The sequence below is a fragment of the Balaenoptera borealis genome (genome assembly GCF_965194805.1).
Source record: "Balaenoptera borealis genome assembly, chromosome: 2".
Classification (NCBI taxonomy): domain Eukaryota; kingdom Metazoa; phylum Chordata; class Mammalia; order Artiodactyla; family Balaenopteridae; genus Balaenoptera; species Balaenoptera borealis.
In genome coordinates this window covers 183,696,559-183,716,659 of record NC_138867.1, presented here as the reverse complement: position 1 = coordinate 183,716,659, position 20,101 = coordinate 183,696,559, and the positions used below count along the sequence as shown (strand labels likewise).

Here is a 20,101-nt window from a genome sequence, read left to right as displayed (position 1 = left end):
TCGAGAAGATGCAAGAAATGTTTAACAAAGACCGAGAAGAATTAAAGAACAAACAAACAGAGATGAACAATACAATAACTGAAATGAAAACTACACTAGAAGGAATCAATAGCAGAATAACTGAGGCAGAAGAACGGATAAGTGACCTGGAAGACAGAATGGTGGAATTCACTGCCATGGAACAGAATAAAGAAAAAAGAATGAAAAGAAATGAAGACAGCCTAAGAGACCTCTGGGACAACATTAAACGCAACAACATTCGCCTTATAGGGGTCCCAGAAGGAGAAGAGAGAGAGAAAGGACCAGAGTATTTTATTGTTTTTATTGTTTTCTATAATAAAATGTTTTTAAAAATTAAAAAAAAAAAAAAAAACAACTGAGAGGAAACTGAGGGACCTGTGGGACAGCATCAAACACTCCTAATGTGTGACTGGAGTATGAGAATGAGAGACGAAACAGAGGCAGAAAGAACATTTGAGGTAATGATGGCAAAGTTTTTCCAAATTTAAGAAAAGAGTGTTAATATACATATCTTAGAAGCGCAATGAACCCAAAGCAGGATAAACAGAAAGAAAACCACACCTAAATTAAGGCCGAATCAAAATCTGAACCCAGAGATAAAAAGAAAATCTTTGAAACAGGCACAAGACAAGACATACTATATATAGGAGAACAGTGGTCAACAGTAGTCATCAGGGAAATGCAAATAAAGTCCACAGTGAGGCACCACTTCACACCCGCTAGCACGCTCCAAATGGAAAAGCCTGACAACTCCAAGTGTTGATGAGGATGTGGGATACTGAGAACCTTCACACGCTGCCCGCGGGAGTTTAAAGTGGTACGACTGCTTTGGAAACCAGCCTGGCAGTTTCTCATAAGCACACGTGACCCAGCACTTTGATGAAAACACTCGTGCACGAGACTTGAAGAAGGGTGCTCAGGGCAATTTTATTCACAACACCCCAAATCTGGGCACAGTCAAATGTCCCTGAGCAGGAGAACGCACGAACAAAACGGGGTGCAGTCATACAAATGGGCAGAGTAACAAACAGAGACTAACTGCAGGCCCAGAAAACCACATGCACTGAGCAGGAGGAGCCTGGCAGGAAAGAACACAGTTGCCCCTCGGCTTCCAGGAGCCCCAGAGGATACCGAAATCTGCAGCTGCTCCAGCCCCTGACATAAAGCCGCACAGCACCACCAATACAGTCAGCCCTCTGTACCGCGGGTTTCGCATACTGAGGTAGGGAGCAACAACCAAACCTTGATTCTTAAAAAGCGTTTAAGCCAAAAGCCGCTACCCCCGCAGTCCCCAGCGCATGCTCCACCATCTGTTTACCCAGACCTGTGCTGTTTAGGCTGCGGCTCCCAATGCCAAGGCCAGAACCCAGCACAGCCATCTGGGTCCCCAAAACCGCAAGGGGCACCCCCAGGCTGTAGGACAGGACTGGGCCGGGGGACGTGCGTGTGCATGTGCGCACACATACGTGCACACGCTAATGGGGCAGCAGGGCTGGGTCGCGGAAGCCCCGTCAGGGGAAGCTGAGGAGTCGGCCACCGTGCGGCGCAGGTCGGGCTGGGCACGCGGGGCCCCGCACTCTGGGGAGGGCGCCCGTCTCTCCCACGCCTCCACCCTTCCCACGAGCAGTTTGGGCCCCCGCTGCTGACAGCCCACTGGCCCAGAAACCCAGAGCCCAGGGCAGTGAGGATCCGCTGCTGAGCCCCATCCCAGCGCCTCTGGCACGGCCAAGGTTCAGGCTCAGGACGGGCCTCTCCTCCCAGCCTTGCGGGGCCGCTGGGCGTGTCAGACACCAGCAACACCAGCCGACAGACACGGACCACTAGACGGGGGCTGGGGGTCGCCCACCACTAAGCTCCAACCACTAAGTGCTGTGCAGGAGATGCCCCTGGACCCCCAGCTCCGCGTCGCCATCCTCCCGAGCTCTGTGGGCCTGGAGCCCCCGGCACAACCGGCCCACAGCTGTCGGGGTCCAGCCCTCTGCAGAGCCTCCTCCGGGGGCGGGGGACAGAAACCCACAAGCGCTTACCTGCATCCCCAGCCCTCACGACCACCCCCGCCCCCGCGTCCCCGGAAGTGAACGAGCGGGGCTCACCTAGCCGGAGCTCCCCGAAGTTGCCACAGCCTATCTTCTTCCCGACCCGGAAGTTGGGGCCCACCATCAGGACCCCCGAGCTGGTCCCCGAGCTCCGGACGCCGTGGCTGCTCCGGCCGGCGGCCTTGGACATTCTCCGGCCCTCCTCCGACTCCCCTTTCCCTCCTTTCTTGTCAAAATCCATAAGTTTGTGGTACCCTGGCCTCTCCACGGTGACTCTGCTGCCGTGCAAATCCCGGCTCCACGGAGACCTGCGGTCGCGGTGGCTCTTCGGGGCTAGCACCCCATGGCGCCCAGCGGGCTCCTGCTAGTGAGACACGGGCGCTTGCGAGGGCCCGGCCGCAGCGCTCATCTTGGTGGCCTCGGGGTCACGCATGGGGGGAGGACACATGCTGCTGACAGGTCCTGGGGGCTCAAATATCGTGGCTCTCAGCTGCAGGAGAAACAGAGGCGCGGGTTAGAAGGCCGCAATGCACCCACCCGCCCGCCCGCCCGCCACGCCCCCCAGGGCCCAGAGCACAGCCTGGCCGGGGACCCGGGACTGGGCGTTAAGTGGTGGCGGGACCGCGTTCTGGAAAGATCTCTGACATGCAGGTGCGACCTGTGACCTTCTGGGGGCAGAGGGGAGGGAAGCTCGTGCAACCTGTGACCTTCTGGGGGCAGAGGGGAGGGAGGCCCGGGCCTCCGAGAATTCCACGTGCCACCTGCCAGCCCACCCCAGGCTAGAGGACGGCTGTGCTGGGAGAGGACGCCTAGTTGAGCAACAGAGGCCCCAGCACTGCTCCTCGGAAGAGGAGAGGTGCAGAGCAGAAAGTGCCCGAGGCTAGGAGACAGGCCCCTGCCACAGACCCGGAGGGCCTCCGAGCTGCCTCTCCCCCACCCCACCCCTGCCCAATATCCAGGTGACATCAACGTCCCCGGGCCTCGTTCCAGGAGCCCGTGACCCTGTGGTCAGGTGGGTGACCGGCTGCTGCTGCGGGAGAGTGAGCAGGCAGGAGGGGCTGCGAGGGCCCCGAGGGCAGGCAGATGGGCTCTGAGCCTGACGGGGCTGGCTGGACACGTGCCCCCAAGGCGAGTCCGGCCTGGCCTCTCCAGCAGAAAGCTGGGCTGTGGAGGGAACGGCGGGCACCCCGATAGCCCTCCGGGTTACAGGGAGGGGCTGGCCACCCGAGCTGGGGGGTGGCGATACACCCCCAAGGTCTGTCTGTGGTGCCGGCTTCTCCCTCCTCCCACCCCCGTGTAGACTAGTCACCCTGCAGCTCAGACGGACGGGGCTCTCCCCTGCCAGCTGGCCGAGCCTCTCAAGCCGCCCCCTCCTCTCAGCGAGGGTCACAGGGCCTCCCACAGCGCAGCGCCCTCCTACAGGCCCTCGCCTCCTCCTGTCTCCTCTGGCCAACTCTCACGCCAAAGCCACAGAATCGCTTTCGAAAGAAAACACTAACCTGCTCCTATAACGCCTCCCCATGCCCTCTGCCTGCCCAAGCTCCCCCCGGCCCAGAGTGGCCACTGCGAGGCTCACACCTGTGCTCCCCTCCCCACCAGGCACTCAGGGGCTGACACCTGGTGGAGGCCACGCCCCCCTGAACGTCTGCAGGGGTGAGGAGGGGTGAGGGGAGGTGAGGCCAGGTGAGGGCCCTGCCCACGGTCGTTGGCTCTTCACGCCAGGTAGGCGGCCCAGCTGCAGCTCATCCACAGCCCATGAAGGCACCCGGGGGGCCCCTGGCAGGCTGTGGCAGGACCAGCACTGAGGCCCGGTGCCCTGGGGGGGCGATGAGGGGGTCGCCTCCCACCCCCGTGGGTGCCCGAGCCCCCAACTGGCCGCCCACATGGCCCCCAGCGTCCCCACCTACCACCAAGGGCCAGCCAGCCACCGTGTCACCGACGGCACAGGTGCCAAGAGTCGCAGGCCGAGGACAGGCCCGAATGAGGGGACCTCTGGCCATGTGCCCAGAGGCAGGCCCACAGCCGGCAGGATGGGGTGGGGGGAAGCTCACACACGCATGCACACGCCAGTCCGTGCTCGGCACCCACGCAGGTCATCGCTGCCTGGGGGGGGCGTGCAGGGCCGGAGCGGCCAGAGCCCGGGAGCCCGGGAGATGCCCAGACAGGCAGGGGCCCAGGCTGCAGGACAAACCTCACCGTTTAAGGCCGGCAGCTTCCCAACCACATGGACGGTGTGTGTGGACAATCCGACCCCAACAAGAGCTGCGCGCCCAGCTCCACCGCTGCCTGGGGTTCCCGCCAGCTGACACCCCGGTACCGCAGCCGCGCCACCCGAGCAAGGGGCCGGCCCGGGGCCACGTGCGCACGGCCCCTACCGCCAGCAGCACGCCCCCGCCCGAGACCAGCGCTGTCCGCGCCTGTGGACGACACACTGGTCGCTGGCCAAGCGGTGCCCCTGCTCATGCGGCCACCCGTCGGTCTCCACCTTCACCGGCTGCACTCGCAGGAGACGGACCTGAGCCGAGGGGACGCCACGGGGGCACTGCAGGCCCAAGGGCAGGCAGGGAGGGGCGCGGCCAAGGAGCCGGGCCCTGGCCAGAGCAGGCCGCTCCCCACACCCTCGGCGTCTCAGGGCTTCCAACCCACGGGCCAGGCCGCTCCCCACCTGTAAGCGGTTAGTTCCCTGTGGGGGGCGGGCGGGGGGACAGCTGTTCACCATCAGGAATTTGGGAGTCGACTGGGAACAGCTGTTACAAACTTACAAGGAAATAACTACATTAACAACAAAGGAAATAGTGGGACCTCCCCGCTGGTCCAGTGGCTAAGACTCCACGCTCCCAACGCAGGGGCTCTGGGTTAGATCCCTGGTCAGGGAAGTAGATCCCACATGCCGCGCGGCACGGCCAAAATAAATAAAGTGGACAGTTCAACGGTTCTTACTGAACCACGGCTTATGCTTGCAGAGTTGTGCTACAATCACCTCAAATTCCAGCACATTCCATCACCCCAACAAGAAGCCCCGTCCCCATCAGCAGTCACCTCCTCCCCCCCTCCCCAGCCCCGGACAACCAGGAACCCACTCTCTGTGTCTGTGGATCTGCCTGTTCTGGACGGTTCCCATCAGTGGAATCACACACCGTGGGTCCTTCTCTGTCTGGCTTCTCTCTCTGAGCATCGTGTCCTCAGGGTCCGTCCACGAGTGTCAGGGTTTCTGTCCTTCTCGTGGCGGAGGGATGCTGCTATGTGTGGAGGGCACGCTCAACCACGGGAGGACACCTAGGCTGTGCCCGCCTTCGGGCTGCAGTGAACCGTGCGGCCGGGGCGTTTGTGTGCAGCCCCCAGGAGGCGAGTGCTGTCTCCCGGCTCGGACGTAGGCTGCAACTGCTGGGTCAGGTGGAAGCTCTATTTTAATTGCCGGAGGAGCTGCCCCCCTCCCGTGCCCGCCCACGCCCTCCGCATCCCCCGGCATTGCTGCCGCCTGGCTTTGGGACAGCTGCCAGGGACGTGGGGGTCCCGCTTCATCTCCGGGCACACGTCGCCCCCAGCGCCCGTGCCAGCGCCGGACACGCACTCATCTCACGGGTGCCTGTGGAAAAGGCACCTAGCAGCGGGGGAGGTGCACACAGGGACCAGGTGGAGCCAGGCTCGGAGCGGCCGGACGCCTGACCACACAGGAGACTGTGCACACGACTCACTTCTGGAGCTGCCGAGAGGCCAGATGGAGCAGGACCAGGCAGGGGGCAAACACTCCCTGAGATGGGAACCAGCCAGCGTGGGATTCCTGCAGAAAACTGAAGCCACAGCCCCTGGTGCCCGGCCCCCTACGTCTGCTGTTTCGAGACCTGTACACACGCAGCGAGCCCGTACCCTGTACTCCCTGGGCACCTTGTTCCCGGACCACACGCCTGGACACGCTACCCTCATTCCTCTGAAATCCTCCCGGATTCCATAGAGAGGGAACACCAAAATCTACAGGCCACCCTGCTGATGGACACTTAAGGGTGGTTTCCAGCCGGATTTTCTTTCCTGTCAGAAAGAAATTAAAAACACATGCCTGGGGACTTCCCTGGTGGCACAGTGGTTAAGAATCCTCCTTCCAATGCAGGGGAAATGGGTTCGAGCCCTGGTCCGGGAAGATCCCACGTGCCGTGGAGCAAATAAGCCCGTGAGCCACAACTACTGAGCCTGTGCTCTGGAGCCCACCACAACTACTGAGCCCACGCACCGCAACTACTGAAGCCTGTGTGCCTAGAGCCCGTGCTCCACAACAAGAGAAGCCACCGCAGTGAGAAGCCTGCACACCACAATGAAGAGTAGCCCCCGTTCGCCACAGCTAGAAAAAGCCCAATGCAGCCAAAAATAAATCAAAAAAAAAAAAAAAACAACAACACACGGGCCTGTGCACACACACGCAGGCACACCAGAGGCGGATGTAAAACCCATGGGAATTTCAAAGATTAAAAGGTGACCCCTGCGTTCTCCCAGCTCCTCGGCTCCACTCCCCGAGGACGCCCCAGGCACTCCCGCCTGCAAGCGGCAGAAGCAGCCAGGGTGCGGGGCAGGCGGACACCAGCAGCAGGCCACCATGGGGCCGTGAGCTCAGGGGGACGCACACACAAGCGGGAGGGGACGAGCGCGGAGGTTCTTCGGGAGCCTCTGAGGGTGGTCTCCACGCAGATGAGGCCAGGACGACTGGGCGCGCCGCGCCAGTGCGGGGTGGGCGGGCGGGCGCCTCGCAGTCCCGCGTCCCGCCACCGTGACCCACGCACCCCCGCGGGCAAGGATTCAGGTCTGGGTCCTGCTTTGTGCAAGCAGCTTTTATGGGGAAGGGGGCCCCGACACCGCCCAGCCCCACAGCACACACAAGCAACCCCTCCCAGGGCCCCACTCCTCTGTACTCCAAGCCCACCTGCCTGGGAGCCCCGGCCCAGCCGCTGGCACCTGGCTCGCTAGCAGGCCTCCTTTCCGGGCTGCGACCCCCTCTTTCAGGCCATGTAGGACTTGTTCTCGGCCCCAGCCGGAGATCCACAGAGGCACGGCCTTCACCTCCGCCTGCCTTCACGTTCCCAGGTGCAAACCCTTCCGAACCTACGGAACCTCTGACGGCCACAAAGCCACGAGACACGCCCCCTCGGGCTTGTTCGGAAGCACCCCTACCCCCAGGTGCTCACTCCCAGGCCCTCACTCCCAGCCCCTGCAGGACGCAAGACTCAGGGTCCGGCGACACTCCCCTCGGCAGACCCTTCTCCTCTGCCAGACCCTTCTCTGCCGCCTCCTGGGATGGCTGGTGTTAGGTGAGCGCTTACTCCGCGCCCAGGGCTCAGGCAGCAGTGGGCTCCCAGCCACACCCCCAGCGGCAGGCCTGCTCTCCCGCTCACACGGGGGGCCCTCCAGCCCGTGCAGAGAGGCACGTTCGCGAGCACACCTGCGGCAGCTGGCGGGCCAAGGATCCAGGAGGCGCCGTGCAGAGACGGGCGTGACCGGGCACAGCAGGGAAGGGGCTCTGTGTGAGCCGCAAGCCTGGGCACAGCCCGCGTGAACAGGGGCTGCGGCGGTAGACGCACCGTGTTGGCCCCCACGCCCCGACGTCCACGGGGCTCCCGGCGGGCAGCCAGGGGCAAAACCAGAGACCCTGGTGTGTGTACTCCCCACCCTGGCCCCCAGCCCACACGCGATGCCAGAGGCCCCACCGCAGCTCACCCGGCCGGGCCCACAGCAGCTGAGCAGGCGTGTGGCCACCGCGGGGAGGCGGCTGAGGAGTCCTAGACCCTGAGCCTCCCAGGGACAGGACGCCAGCCCCGTTCACCCCACGAACGAGAACAGCCACCGCCAGCATGCACGGAGAGGTCGCCCCACCATCCACACGACGGTTATCCTGGGTGCCCTCCTGACCTCACGGGGGACGGCAAGAGCGAGTCCCCCGCTGACCTGGGGGGAGCAGGGGTAACAGAGTGGACACAGGGCTAAAACCAGAGCCAAACGTTGCCAGGAGCCTGGGAGTCTGCAGGTGCCCCCCCCGGCACACCTGGGGGACCAGGAGGCAGGTGTGTGTGATGCCAGCCCTGATGCATGCGCCGAAGCTAAAACTCATCATGGGTGGGGGGGGGGTACCCAGTCCTTGACCCGACCCTAAAACAAAGCCAGTCTCGACCCAACCAACATGGCCCTCAGGTCCTCCCAGGGGCACTTGGACTCTCCTCCCACGCAGGGAAGGCCCTACAGGGGTGTGGGCTCTGCTCAGACCCTCATGGCCAACTTAAATCCCACAGGCCCCGCTGAGCCCCGACCCACCCCCCTCGCCGCCCCAGGCCAGTCCCCAGGCGGCCCCTGGCCTGCCTTCCAGCTCAGGTGAGTTACCTGTCATGTTCCTTGGGGGGTCCTCCATCTCGTCAGGGCCCGGGCCAGGTCCCCCTCGCGGAGGCCCCAGGAACCCCCTTCTCTGAGCGCCTCCACCCAGTGATGTCACAGTCCCTGGCCGACATCACGGGCACAGCCCTGGCCCAGAGGCAGGGCCAGTCTGGGGCAGAGGTGGGCAGCTTCCCTCCTGGGGGCGGCCTCTCGGAGGCTGCCCGGCTCCACCGCACACAGCAGGCCCTGGTGGGTGCCGCCTGGAAAACGCCGGGACTCTGGTGGGATCGCGGCTGCGGCCCCCTTGAGGCATCTCCGGACACGCGTGTCCCTCCATCAGGCTGAGCCCGTTTCCGTCCCACGGGGTCTTGGTGACACGTGTAGGGAGGGCCTCCTCCCCAGGGTCACCCAGAGCCGGGGTTGGCGCCCCAGCAGCCGTGAGCACCCCGAGCGTCAGGTCTTGGTGCCTATGCACCGCTCCCCAAGAGGGACCCGGACCCTGGAGACGTGCCGGCCCTGGGGCCGCAGCCTAGAAGCTTGAGGTCACCGCAACGTGGAGTTACAGCACAGAGTTAGGAAGTGGCCCTAAAACAGTGACCAGCCCCCGGGACGAGGTCGACACCTAAATGAATTAGGCAGAAATGGGTCACAACACACTGACCCATACAGACAATGGAACACAACCCTGAGTAGACGGGAGAGGAAGGGGCACCCCACCTGGCGGAGGCTGCAGGTAACCGCCACCGGCAACGCTGGAGCACGCTGAGGCCGCGGCCCGGCGTCACCTTCTTAGCGACCACGAGGAAAAGTCCGTGTGCGGCACAAGCCAGCCCGCGGCCCTGAGAGGAGGCGCAGGGCTGCTGCCCAGACCCTGCGCCCCATGGAGAAAGGTGTGGAAGGGGGCCAGACCTCACGCTCGGGGGCAGCCGCAGGCTCGGGGTCATGGAGAGCAGGTGTGGGCAGAGATGCACAGGTGCAGCCAAGTCACAGACGAGCCCAGGAGGACGGGGGAACTGAGAGCGCTTTCCTCCAAACCTCTCCACAGACTTGAAACGTTCTCACGACAGACCCCGCAGCCTCAGCCCAGAAGTCACCGGGCGCTTCTGCGCAGGGGTGACTCGAGAACCTACCGGAGGAGCGCTCGGCAGTGACCCCTGGACACGGCACCTGGGACAAGCTGAGGTGCTGCGTCGCTCACAATGCTGGGAACGGGTGGGCCGGGCCACGGGGCCACGGGGCCACGGGCTCACTGGACTGTTCTCCCTACGTCTGGGCACGTTTAAAAGTCCCCCAACACAGAGCTAAAAGGAGGACAGGAGGGGATCGGGGAGGGACACAGAAGGCATCTGATCACGGGGACGGCGGGCATCCAAACCCGCCAGGTGGGTTCCACCTGATGCCAGGTAGAACACAAGACAACTGGAGGCGCAGAGACAGGGCCGGGCCGGCCGCACGGGCGTAACTGACCGTCCTGCCCCAGCACACGGGCCACCCACTAACAGAAGGCAAACACACAGAAGCGCGCTCGGTGGCACCAGGCACGTGCCAGGAGCTCAGCACCGCCAGGGCTGCCGCACACCGTCCTGGACGAGCAGATCTGGAACCTTCCATCACCGCGAAGGCGGGCCTCTCCCTGCAGCCCCCCTGCCAAGGCCTTGTCCACACCTTTGCGGTGAGCTGGCCGCCCGTGGAGGGGCAGCAGCACCCCAGCCCACATGACGGGCCCCGCATGACCCCTCGTCCTGGGCGCTCAGATCAGTTGTGCCTGCGCTGCAGCCCCGCATCGGTCCCAGGAGGGGGCTGAGCTGTGTCCCCCAAAGACATGTCCCACCCCTGGAGTCTGGGACTGTGACCTTATTTGCAAATGAGGGTGGGCCTGAAGCTGTGACGGGTGCCCTGTGAGGAGAAGAGACAGAGACAGGGAGACAGCCATGCCCCCCACCCCAGGAGAGCGGGCGACACCGGCACAGCCCGGGGGCCTGGGGCAGAGAGGACGTGGGGCAGCGTGGACTCTGGCTGAGGACAACGTATGAACACAGGCCCATCAGCTGGGACACAGGCGGCGCCGAGGGGCTGGTCGTGGGCACACGGGGACCCTCTGAACTGATTCACAGGCTCTCTGTAAATCTAAAACTGTTCTAAAACAAAGTTTATTTAGGGACGTCCCTGGCGGTCCAGTGGGTAAGAGTCTGCCTTCCGATGCAGGGGACACGGGTTCGATCCCTGGTCGGGGAACTAAGATCCCACATGCCGCGGGGCAACTAAGCCTGCCCACCACAACTACTGAGCCCACACGCTCTGGAGCCCATGCGCCACAACTAGAGAGAAGCCCGCACCGCAACGAAAGATCCCACGTGCCACAACTAAGGCCCAACACAGCCCAAAATAAATAAATAAATAATTTTTAAAAATAAAGTCTATTTAAAAAACAACCTCCACCTCCTCTAGCAGCTCCCCCAGTACCCGCCCAGCACCCACTCCGGGCCTCACTCCAATGTCACCCACCCAGCCCCTCGAAGAGCACCACGGCGCTCACTGCCATCGACAGCAGCCCGTCCACCCAACGCGCTCCCCAAGGACACAGCAGGTCCCGGGGGGAACACGGCGGCTGCTACTCGCTGAAAGGGGTCCGAGAGCACAAGGGGCAGAGCAGGGAGGAAACGCGAAGGCCTCTGCGGGCCAGAACATGGGGCGGGGACACGTGCGCCGATGGAAACGATGGAAACCTGGGCTCTCAGGCCAGGTGCTGGGAGAGGCACGTGAGGGCCCGCAGAAGCGGCCTCCGCGCTCCCACAGCAAGGAAGCCACACTGCAGCCCAGGGGCTCCTCTGTGCCTTCCCAGCCCCAGCGAGCACGTGCAAACTTTCCTGAGCTCAGGAGCAGGGGGGAAAAGGGTGGGGAAGAGGGTTCTCAGCACGGCGCCTCATGCGGAGCCCCGGCTGGGCGCGGAAGGCGGGTTGCGGGGGGTGGGGGGACACGCAGACGCAGGGGCCGGAGAGACACACGAGGGAGGACATTAAGGGGCGCCCAGAGCACCTTCAAACTCGCCAGAAAACCACATCCACTGGCCCACCCGGCCAGCCCCCCACCGGGTGAGGCGTCTGGGACAAAGACCCGCCCCTCCCCTCAGGGCCGGGGGCAGCACGAGGCAGCTGCCTCTGGGAAGGAGGCCCAGTGCCTGCCCAATGGGCCGGGCTCCTGCATCCAGGCCGGAGCCTCCGCGGTCCTCCCTCCCCACCCCCCCACCCAGACCTGGTGCACCGGGAGCTCGCCTGAGGCCCAGAGGCTGCAGCAGCGGGAGGCCCGGGCCTCGGGGACACGAGCACTACCTCCCGGGGAGGAGGGCTTCGTTTCCCTTGGCGCAGCCTGAGACAGTCTCTCTCCCCGACACGGAGGAAACCTGCAGCCAATCCCGAGGGGGGCCGTCCACAGCGTGTGGCTGGACCCGCTTACAATCACGCCCGTGTTGTTCAGCGGTCTGGAAGGACTTCACCGACGCGTGGCTGGTGCCCACCTCCTAGATTCTGAACGAGTTCTCAAGACATTTCCACGCTTCGTCGTAACGTCCATTCTCCTCAATGTGCGTGTGGCTTTTGCTACTGAAAACACCAACGAGAGGACAGTGGTTTTGTGGTATCACAACTGGGGGGGCCACCTGGCCCTGTGGGGCCTGCCGGTCACTCCAGGCACCGGATGCGCCTGCTCAGAGGAGAGCAGGCAAGGGCACCAGGACCGAAGTCCATGGACCAGCCCGTTGTCTGTGACGTCAAAGGGCAGGACCAGCCCCAGCGCCCACATGCTCCAAAGGGCTGGCATTCTGGAAAGTGCAGGGCAGTGGGAGAACGGTCTTCCAAAAGCCGGCCAGGGTTCCCAGGCTCTGAGGAGACAAAGACACCACCACAAAGGACAGACCCCAACCCAGGACAGGAGAGATGCTGGGAGAGACCAGGACACAGCATCTGGAAAGGAAGTTGGCGGGGACGTGGACAAACGGGACCCTCACCCATGGCAGGTGGGGCAGAAGGTGGTGCAGTCGCCATGGAAAACAAGCAGCGGGTCCTCAAAAGTTAAACATGCAGTCACCACTCGACCTACTCCGTGTCCACCTGGGTCAACTGAGAACATGTCCACGCAGACCTGTGTCCGCACATCCACAGCAGCATGACTCATGATGGCCAAGAGGTACACACGACCCAGATGTCCATCAACTGAGGAGTGAATAAATAATGTGGTCCCTCCACACACAGGAACATGACTCAGCCACGAAAAGGGGTGAAGCCCTGACACTCGCTACCACGTGGATGGACCCTGAGACCACGATGCTCAGTGAGAGAAGCCAGACGCAGAAGGACACACAGTGTGTGATTCCATTGATGGGAAACGTCCAGAACAGGCCAGTCCACAGACAGAGAGTGGTGAGTGGTTGTCACGGGCTGGGGAGTGACTGCTCATGGGGACATGGTTCTTTTGGGGGTGATGGAATGTTCTGGAAATGATTCTAGTGACGGCTGCACAACTTGTGAATACACTAAAACCACCGAGGTGTACTCGCCAGCGAACTTCATGGTCTGGGAGTCGTACCTCAGCTAAAACCAGGGGCGTGTGTGGCATCTCCACAAAGCTGTCTGGGGGGGCACAGGGCGTGGGGCTTGGCAGGCAGCCCAGAGGACAGGGCTTGTCCAGCGCAGATCAAAGTCCGACGCACATGCAGCTGCCAGAGCCACGCCTCCCACTCCCGCCAGTTGAAGCAGCTTCTGTGACAGACACGCAATAAATCCTTCAGAGGAATCGAGGGGTTCGTGCCCACATGAAGTAAGAGACGCAGACACCGGCGAGAAGGTGGGGAGAGGAGGAAGGGCTGACTCATGGCCTCGGTCCTTCCCAGCAGCCCTGGATAAGGCCCCAGGGGCACAGAGGTGTTCCCACGATGGCCCAGGACGGGCTCACGCTCACCTGGGCACACTCGGGAGCTCCCTTCTCACCCCAGAACCGCCCTGCTGGCCTCTGGCCCTGCTCAGCGAGCAAGCAGCACCCCGACTTTGGTCCCCCAGATCGGCCGCGAGCTGGAGCAGCCTCCACTGCCCAGAGGCTGCATCAGAGTCACCAGATGCCCAGCCCACCCCCAGATGCGGAGGCCGGGGCGGGGCCTGCAGCCACCTGGGAGCACCACCACCTCATCGCGAAGGTTCCCCTCCACACCCCGCAGGCCGGCCACTGGCCCCAACCCACTGAGGCCAACACAGCCCTGAGCCCCAGATGGTAGGCTTGCCACCAGCCCGGGGTGGCCAGACGTAGATAAAAACACAGGGCACCCAGCCGACACGGAAATTTAGATAAGCAACTAATAACTTCTACTACAAGTATGTCCAACGTGCTATTTGAGACCTATTTATACTAAGCAATTTTCGGTGGTTTGTCTGAAACTAAAATTTCACTGGGCGCCCTGCACTTTTATCAGCTCCACGTGCCCATGCCTGACAGCAGCGCAGACAGCCTCTGGCAGGACTCACATTCCCAAAGGCACTGATGTTTTCTACTCAAGTCCGTATATTTGTTAAAATCAAGCGTTTCCTATGAAAACTTAGCTTCCAAATGGTGATGAGCCACGAGTATGAAATATATACCCAAATAGGAAGGACATAAACTGCCTCAACAGCAACTTCTCATACCAATTAACGTTTCAATGATCATACCTCAGAAAACGAAATGAAATGACATAAACGGAGCGTCACCTGTTGCTTTCTACTTTTCAACCAGGTACCGGCACACTGTCCACCATCCACACGGCTTACACCCTGTCTGTGTTGTGGACCGGGGCTGGGGACCCTGATAGATACCTGGGCCTCCAAAATACTCCGCCCCGCCCGCAAGCTGGGTACTGTCGTGACCATTTCAGACGGGGAAGCCTAGGCTGGGGTGTGAGGGGCGCCGGGCGCGCCCTGCAGCCGGCCTGGGCGAGCGGCACTACGCAGGGCCGTGCTGGAGCCTCCGCTTTGGAGGGAAGGCCGTGGAGCGTCCAGGGGAGACGGTCTCCTCATCGGCTCTGCCCCCTTCATCTGGCCACAGAGGAAGCCCCAACTCCCCGGGCAGCAGCCTGGAGGCCAGGGGCGAAACCAGGAGGGAGCATGAGGGTCACCCTCGGACGAGCAGCAGGGCGGCCGGAGGTGAGGGGGCAGACACTGCCCCATGGGGGGACCTTGGCCGGCCACCACGTCCGGTCCACATGAGCCGCATCCCTCTGGGCCTCCCCTCTGCCGGTCCCCTCCCCACCTGCTTCCACAGACTTCCAGCTCCTGGGGGCAAAGGTGGGCCTGTGGAGGCCCAGAGACGCACTCAGGGAGCACCTGAAACAGGCACCCACCGGGCCCTCAGCTGCAGCTCGCCGCAGGCTGTGGGGTGCAGGAAATACCCAGCTGGGGCGCTCGCCAGGCTGATCCTGCCGCCCTAACACCGGGCAGCGCCTGGGATGTTTGCGGCTGTCACGATGGGGCTGCCCTAGAGAACGACCCGGCCCCGACGCCCACAGTGCCGAGGGGAGAGACCTGGGTCTAGAAAAAGTCCCTCACACAGGTTCCCGCTAGACCCACGGCTGCAGCTTCAGGAAACAAGCAGCTCATGACTGAGAGCCAGCAGGCCGAGGGAAGGCCCAGGCCAGGGCGGGAGCTCCCCAAACTGCCCCCGTGCAGGTGTGAGAGCAAAGGTGGAGGCAGGCGCTGGTGGGGCGACAGGCACACAGGGTGCCACGAGGGGTCCTGGGAGCTATCAGCACTGACCTGGGTCCCCCCCACCCCGGCCCGCTCGGGTTAAGCTACGTGAGCGGCTGGCTTCAAGGCCAGCCCGTCCGTGTGGGTGATCCCCGAGACGGTGCGGCCTGGCACACAGCACGGTCAAGTTCCTGTAAAGACACCAGTCTCCCAGCGTGGCCCCATGAAATGACACCTAAGGCCTGTTCTAGAAGCAACGAGGAAGGGAGCCTGTACGTGTCCCCAGGCACCTCCCCCAACCTCAGCCCTCGCCACCCCACCATCCCCCCATGAAAGCCCCTGGTCTTTCCGGAATTCTCTGCCTGGGATTCTTAATCTCAGCCTACTCCCCAGCCAGCTGCCCCGCTGTCCCGGCTGGGTCACCCACTGGGCGCCCAGCAGAGCTCTGCCACGTGCCCACCAGCCAAGCCCTGGAACCACAGCGAGCAGAGCCCCCCATGACAGGCGTGGCCGTGAGGGAGCACTGCAAACGCTCACGGGGGCCCCACAATGAGCGACGCTGCCCTGCAACCCTACGTCCTGCAGGGGGCTGGCGGGGGAGCGGCCGGGCCCCCCACACAAGGCGGGGCTGTCCCCTCATTCAGGAGGGCGGAAGTTCCACTTTTGGCTGTATTAGGTCTTTGCTGCGGTGCGCGGGCTTCTCATTGCGGTGGCTTCTCTTGTTCCACAGGCTCTAGGCTCGCGGGCTTCAGTAGTTGTGGCTCGCGGGCTCTAGAGTGCGGGCTCAGTAGTTGTGGCGCACGGGCTTAGTTGCTCCACGGCATGTGGGATCTTCCCGGACCAGGGCTCGAACCCGTGTCCCCTACATTGGCAGGTGGATTCTTAACCACTGCGCCACCAGGGAAGTCCCCAAGAACAACTTTTTAAGACTGAGGTGCATCACGGACCGACGTAAAGTTGTGACATATACCGTATATCTATTTCTACCTTTAAATAGCGATCCTACCATGACCCAGGATGACCTGGGACCAGATCTAGCACCTGGGTGCCCCTGCCCGCCACCGGCAGGAGAGGCTCCGAGCAGCGGGAGGGCGGCGGGCAGTTCTCTGTTCTCCAAAGGGCGGGCTGCTGGCGGGAGCACCAGGGAAGAGCAGTCCCGCACCAGGGGTGCTCAGGCACCGCGACACCTGCGATTGCTGGGACCTCCTGGCTCCCCGCACGCACTCTGCACGGGCTCTGCAGGCTGGGTCTCCGCAGTGAGGGGAGGGGTTCGCCCTCTGGAATTTAAGCACCGCGGTCTGTCCCGAGCAACCTGGCTTCTGCCGCTCACTGAAAGGGACTCACAGGAAGGGCTGCGTGACAGCAGGGCGGGCCCACATCCGTGGACCGTGCCAGGTACCAGGGGACGCATGGGGTTTGGAGAAGGAAGTGCTGCCACCAGCCACTCTCCCGGAGAGTCCCACCGGCCCTCTGCGTGGAGCCCCGCACTACAAAGGTAGGCATGGGCTTGGCCTGGGCCAGAAGCTCGTGTGGACGATGGGGCAGGAGGGAGGGGCTGAGGCCAGGAGAGGAGACGGGTGCTCGCAGCCCCTGTGGGCCAGGGGAGCCCAGGGAGCCGGTCCTCCCGCCACCAGCCTCCTGCTCAGGCCGCAACCAGCGGGCACAGAGGTTCCCCAAGGAGCACAGGTCTTCCTACTGGAGGTCACTCAGGCCTCACCTCCTCATCTGTAGGACGGGCACTTGGGCCGTCGCCCAGTACAGGCCCCCCAAAGCTCCCGAACGGGGAAGGGCAGACAAGGAGCTGCCCGAGGTAGGGCCTTCCACACCTACCAGGCCTCGGGCCCGGTGGACCCTTCCTCCACGGCAGAAAGATTCCCAACCCGACGGCCAGAGCTCTCCCGAGCACACCCCCCTGCCTAGATCATGACAGCAAGGCCCCCACTGGGCCTGACAGCCCCAGCTGGACCCCAGACACTGACCACGACCCCAAGCCGCACGCACCACCCACGCTGACCCACCCAACGCCCCTGGCCATGACACCCCGCTGCCAGCTCCCTCCCCAGCCTGCAGCCTGGTAAGGCCTCCCAGTAAGGCCTCTGGGGTGCGGGGGGGGGGGGCAGCAACCCAAACCCACAACAACCGTGAGGAGAAACCCTGCTGCTCTGAGGTGTCCGGGGCAGCACTGGGACGAGGCGTTCCTGGTGCCCCAAGACGTCCAGGGGACGTGCTACTTCCCCAGGTACAACCTTGCGGGGACTGGGCCCACCCTGAGTGCTCGCTCAGACCCACCAGTAAACCCCCAAGGACACAGGTTGGCCCTGCAGCTGTCCGGAACACCTCTTGGCTGGCTGGCTTCCCCAGAGCTGGGATGAACAGATAGAAAGCTTTCAGTGTAAAAAAAAAAAAACAAACAAAAAAAAAACCTCACCTACTTCCTCTTGCAATCCAGAGGTAATTACTATGTAGTTGAAAGGAGGAGGTTAAGATGGAACCAGCAGCAGCACTTCAGAGAAGTCTGTGTACACAGGGCTCTGCTGTCACAGCTCTGAGCCAGGGAATAAGATGCCTGTCCCCAGCCCGCTTCAGAAAAATTAGAGGAACTCGAAATCAGACCAGAAGACCCGACTGGCAACTACACACGGAAAAACCAGAGCCGGGCTGGACGACCGCTGCAGACCCCGGGGTTTGGCCCACCCCTAGGGTGGGGGGTCCAGCCAGCTCCTTCCCAACCTCCCTCCCTCCACGGCCAAATGCAGCAGACACAACTAGCCCCCCAGCCTGGGAGCTGCCCCCCACCAGCTGGACCCCCGGCCCACACCCACCACCCCCAAGTGGCCCTCCCATTCCACTTCTCAGAGGCAGGGCCACAGACACCACCGCAGCGGGGGAACTGAACACCTGGGGCCCTGGAGACAGTGAGGCGGGCCTGTCCAGGCCTGTGTGCGCTCCTGGGGGCGCTACAGTCAACCCCCCAACCCACCTGGCCACGTGCCTGCAGAGCCACAACTTGGTGGAGACGCAGCAGATAAAAACAAACTCCTGGCGAGGACCACAAACTTCCCCCTTTCAAACCGGCGGCCCAGCTCAGCCTGTTCTCCTCAAGGGCAGCCTCCACCCCCTTCCAATCAGAGCCATCCCCCAGCCCCCAGTCTTGCCCCCAAATCAGAGCCTTTGTGCTCTCCCACTGATCTCTCACATCCCTGAGCCACAGGAGCCCGTGGGGGCCCGGAAACGCCCACTGAGCCTGTCCGTGTCCCCTGGGGCAGGGACGGGGGGCCCCCAGAAGCCCCTCAGGATGGATGTGTGAACAACCCTGGAGTCCCAGATGCTGGCCGGGCCAGGGTCCCCCTGTGGAAGGGGTTGGGGAGAGAATGCTAGGCTCCACCTACGTGCACAGAGCTCTCCAGGCCGTTTCCTGCAAACAATGCCATCCGGAGGCCAAGGGACTACCCCAGCTGCCCAAAGCCTGCCCAGGACGACGCCTTGGACGTCACAGCACGGCTTTCTCTCAGGCCCCCAGCCCGATCGTGAACACTTCCCCTGAGAAAACTGGGGCAGAGGAAACAGGGGAAGCACAGGGCAGGGAGGGGATGAGTGTGGCTGCTGGGCACGCAGACATCGCACCCCCCTCCCTGATCTGAAGTGTTTCCGGAAAACAAAGCCGGTGGCGAGGGCGGAAGGGGGAGGCGCAGCCAGGCGAGAGCCGGGAGTTCCTGAGCAGCCCACAACAGGTCCCCCAGACCAGACCCTTATTGCTGCTCCCCTTCCCTGCTCCCAGCTCCCCGCTAAAACCTGCAGGGCCACAGAGGGGCGAGTGTATGCACCAGCGTGGGGAGGAGCGATGGGCCCAGTAGAGAGAGCTGGAGGGGTGGGAGGACGCGGGGAGCGGACCGTGGGCTTGAGCGCTGGGGGGTGGTGAAGGGGTGGGTGGGGTGGGGCTGAGGGACAGTGGGGGACACTGAGGTCTGGAGTGAGGGAACAGTAGGGTCTGGAGTGAGGAATCGGGAGGGACAATGAGGTCTGCAGTATGGGGATTAGTGGGGGTGAGAGGTGACAGGGCCTGAGTTCGGGGGTCGCTGGCGGCGGCAAAATCAGGGGTGCAGGGGAGAAGTGCTGAGCGGTTGGGGTCTAGTGTGTGGGGGTCAGTGAGCTGGAGGGGCAGTGGGGTCGCAGTGCAGGAGTCAGTGGGGCAGCAGAGTCGGGAGTGCAGGGGTCCACAGGAAAGGGTCCGGACTGTGGGGTCCGCGGGGTGCGGGACACGGCGTGCAGTGGTCTGCGGGGGTCCGAAGTCTGGGTGTAGGGGCTGCGGGGTGACGGATCTGGGGGGTCCTCGGGATATAAGGGCGGCGAGGTCCGGGGGTCCGCGGGGGTGGGGCCGCAGGGCCGGGGCGCGTGGCCGCGGCCGCCGACAAGGGCGTCCGCGTCGTTACCTGACGGCCTCCGCCGTGGCCGTGGCCGTGGCCCCGCGGCCGGGCGGCCGGGCTGGGCGGCCCGGGCTCCCTCAGCAGCGCGGCGCGGGCCCCCGCTCCGGACCCCGTTCGCGCTCCGGCTCCGGCTCCGGCGCCCGCTCGGGCCCCCGCTCCCGCGCCGCTGCCGCCGCCGGCCTCCGCATGTTGGGCGCGGGCTGTCCCCGCCGCGCGGGCGCCCGGCTCGCCCCGGTCTCGCAGCGTCGCTCGCGGCCCGCGTTTACGCCGCCAGCGTCGCGGGGGAGGGCCCGGCGCCCACTGCGCAGCGGCCGGCGGCCTTGGGGCGCGCGCGTGACGTCACCGCGCGGGGCGGGGCCCGGCGGCGCGCCCGCCGCTTTGCGGCAGCGGGTGGCGCCGCGCGACGACCGCCGCACTTTGCGGCTGCTCCAGCGCGGCCGGGCCGCAGCCCGCGGGACCACTGGAGGCGCGCGGCCGCGAGGGCGCGCACGGGCGCGGGGAAGGAACCGGGCCCCATCCACCCTTCCGGGAGGCGGGGCTCCCGCCGCCGGCCCTGGCCCGCCTTGCC

At 63.7% G+C, this 20,101-nt stretch overlaps 1 protein-coding gene across 6 annotated transcripts in view; it reads right to left on the bottom strand.

The window, feature by feature from the left end:
• Window positions 1-19,844, bottom strand: part of CSNK1G2 (casein kinase 1 gamma 2) — a 28,492-nt gene extending 8,648 nt beyond the window's left edge. For 2 of the 6 annotated variants that reach the window (XM_082381807.1, XM_082381808.1), the window contains exon 1: window positions 2,115-2,253. Coding sequence is in view for 3 of the 6 variants with exons in the window: in XM_082381806.1 (XP_082237932.1) it covers window positions 2,115-2,298 (184 nt within the window). In the remaining 3 variants the exon portion in view is untranslated. Of the gene's footprint in view, window positions 1-2,114; window positions 2,548-19,539 lie in introns of those variants that run through there. The other 4 variants (XM_082381806.1, XM_082381804.1, XM_082381805.1 and 1 more) reach the window with 4 other exon arrangements.
• Between the last annotated feature and the right edge of the window lie 257 nt (window positions 19,845-20,101).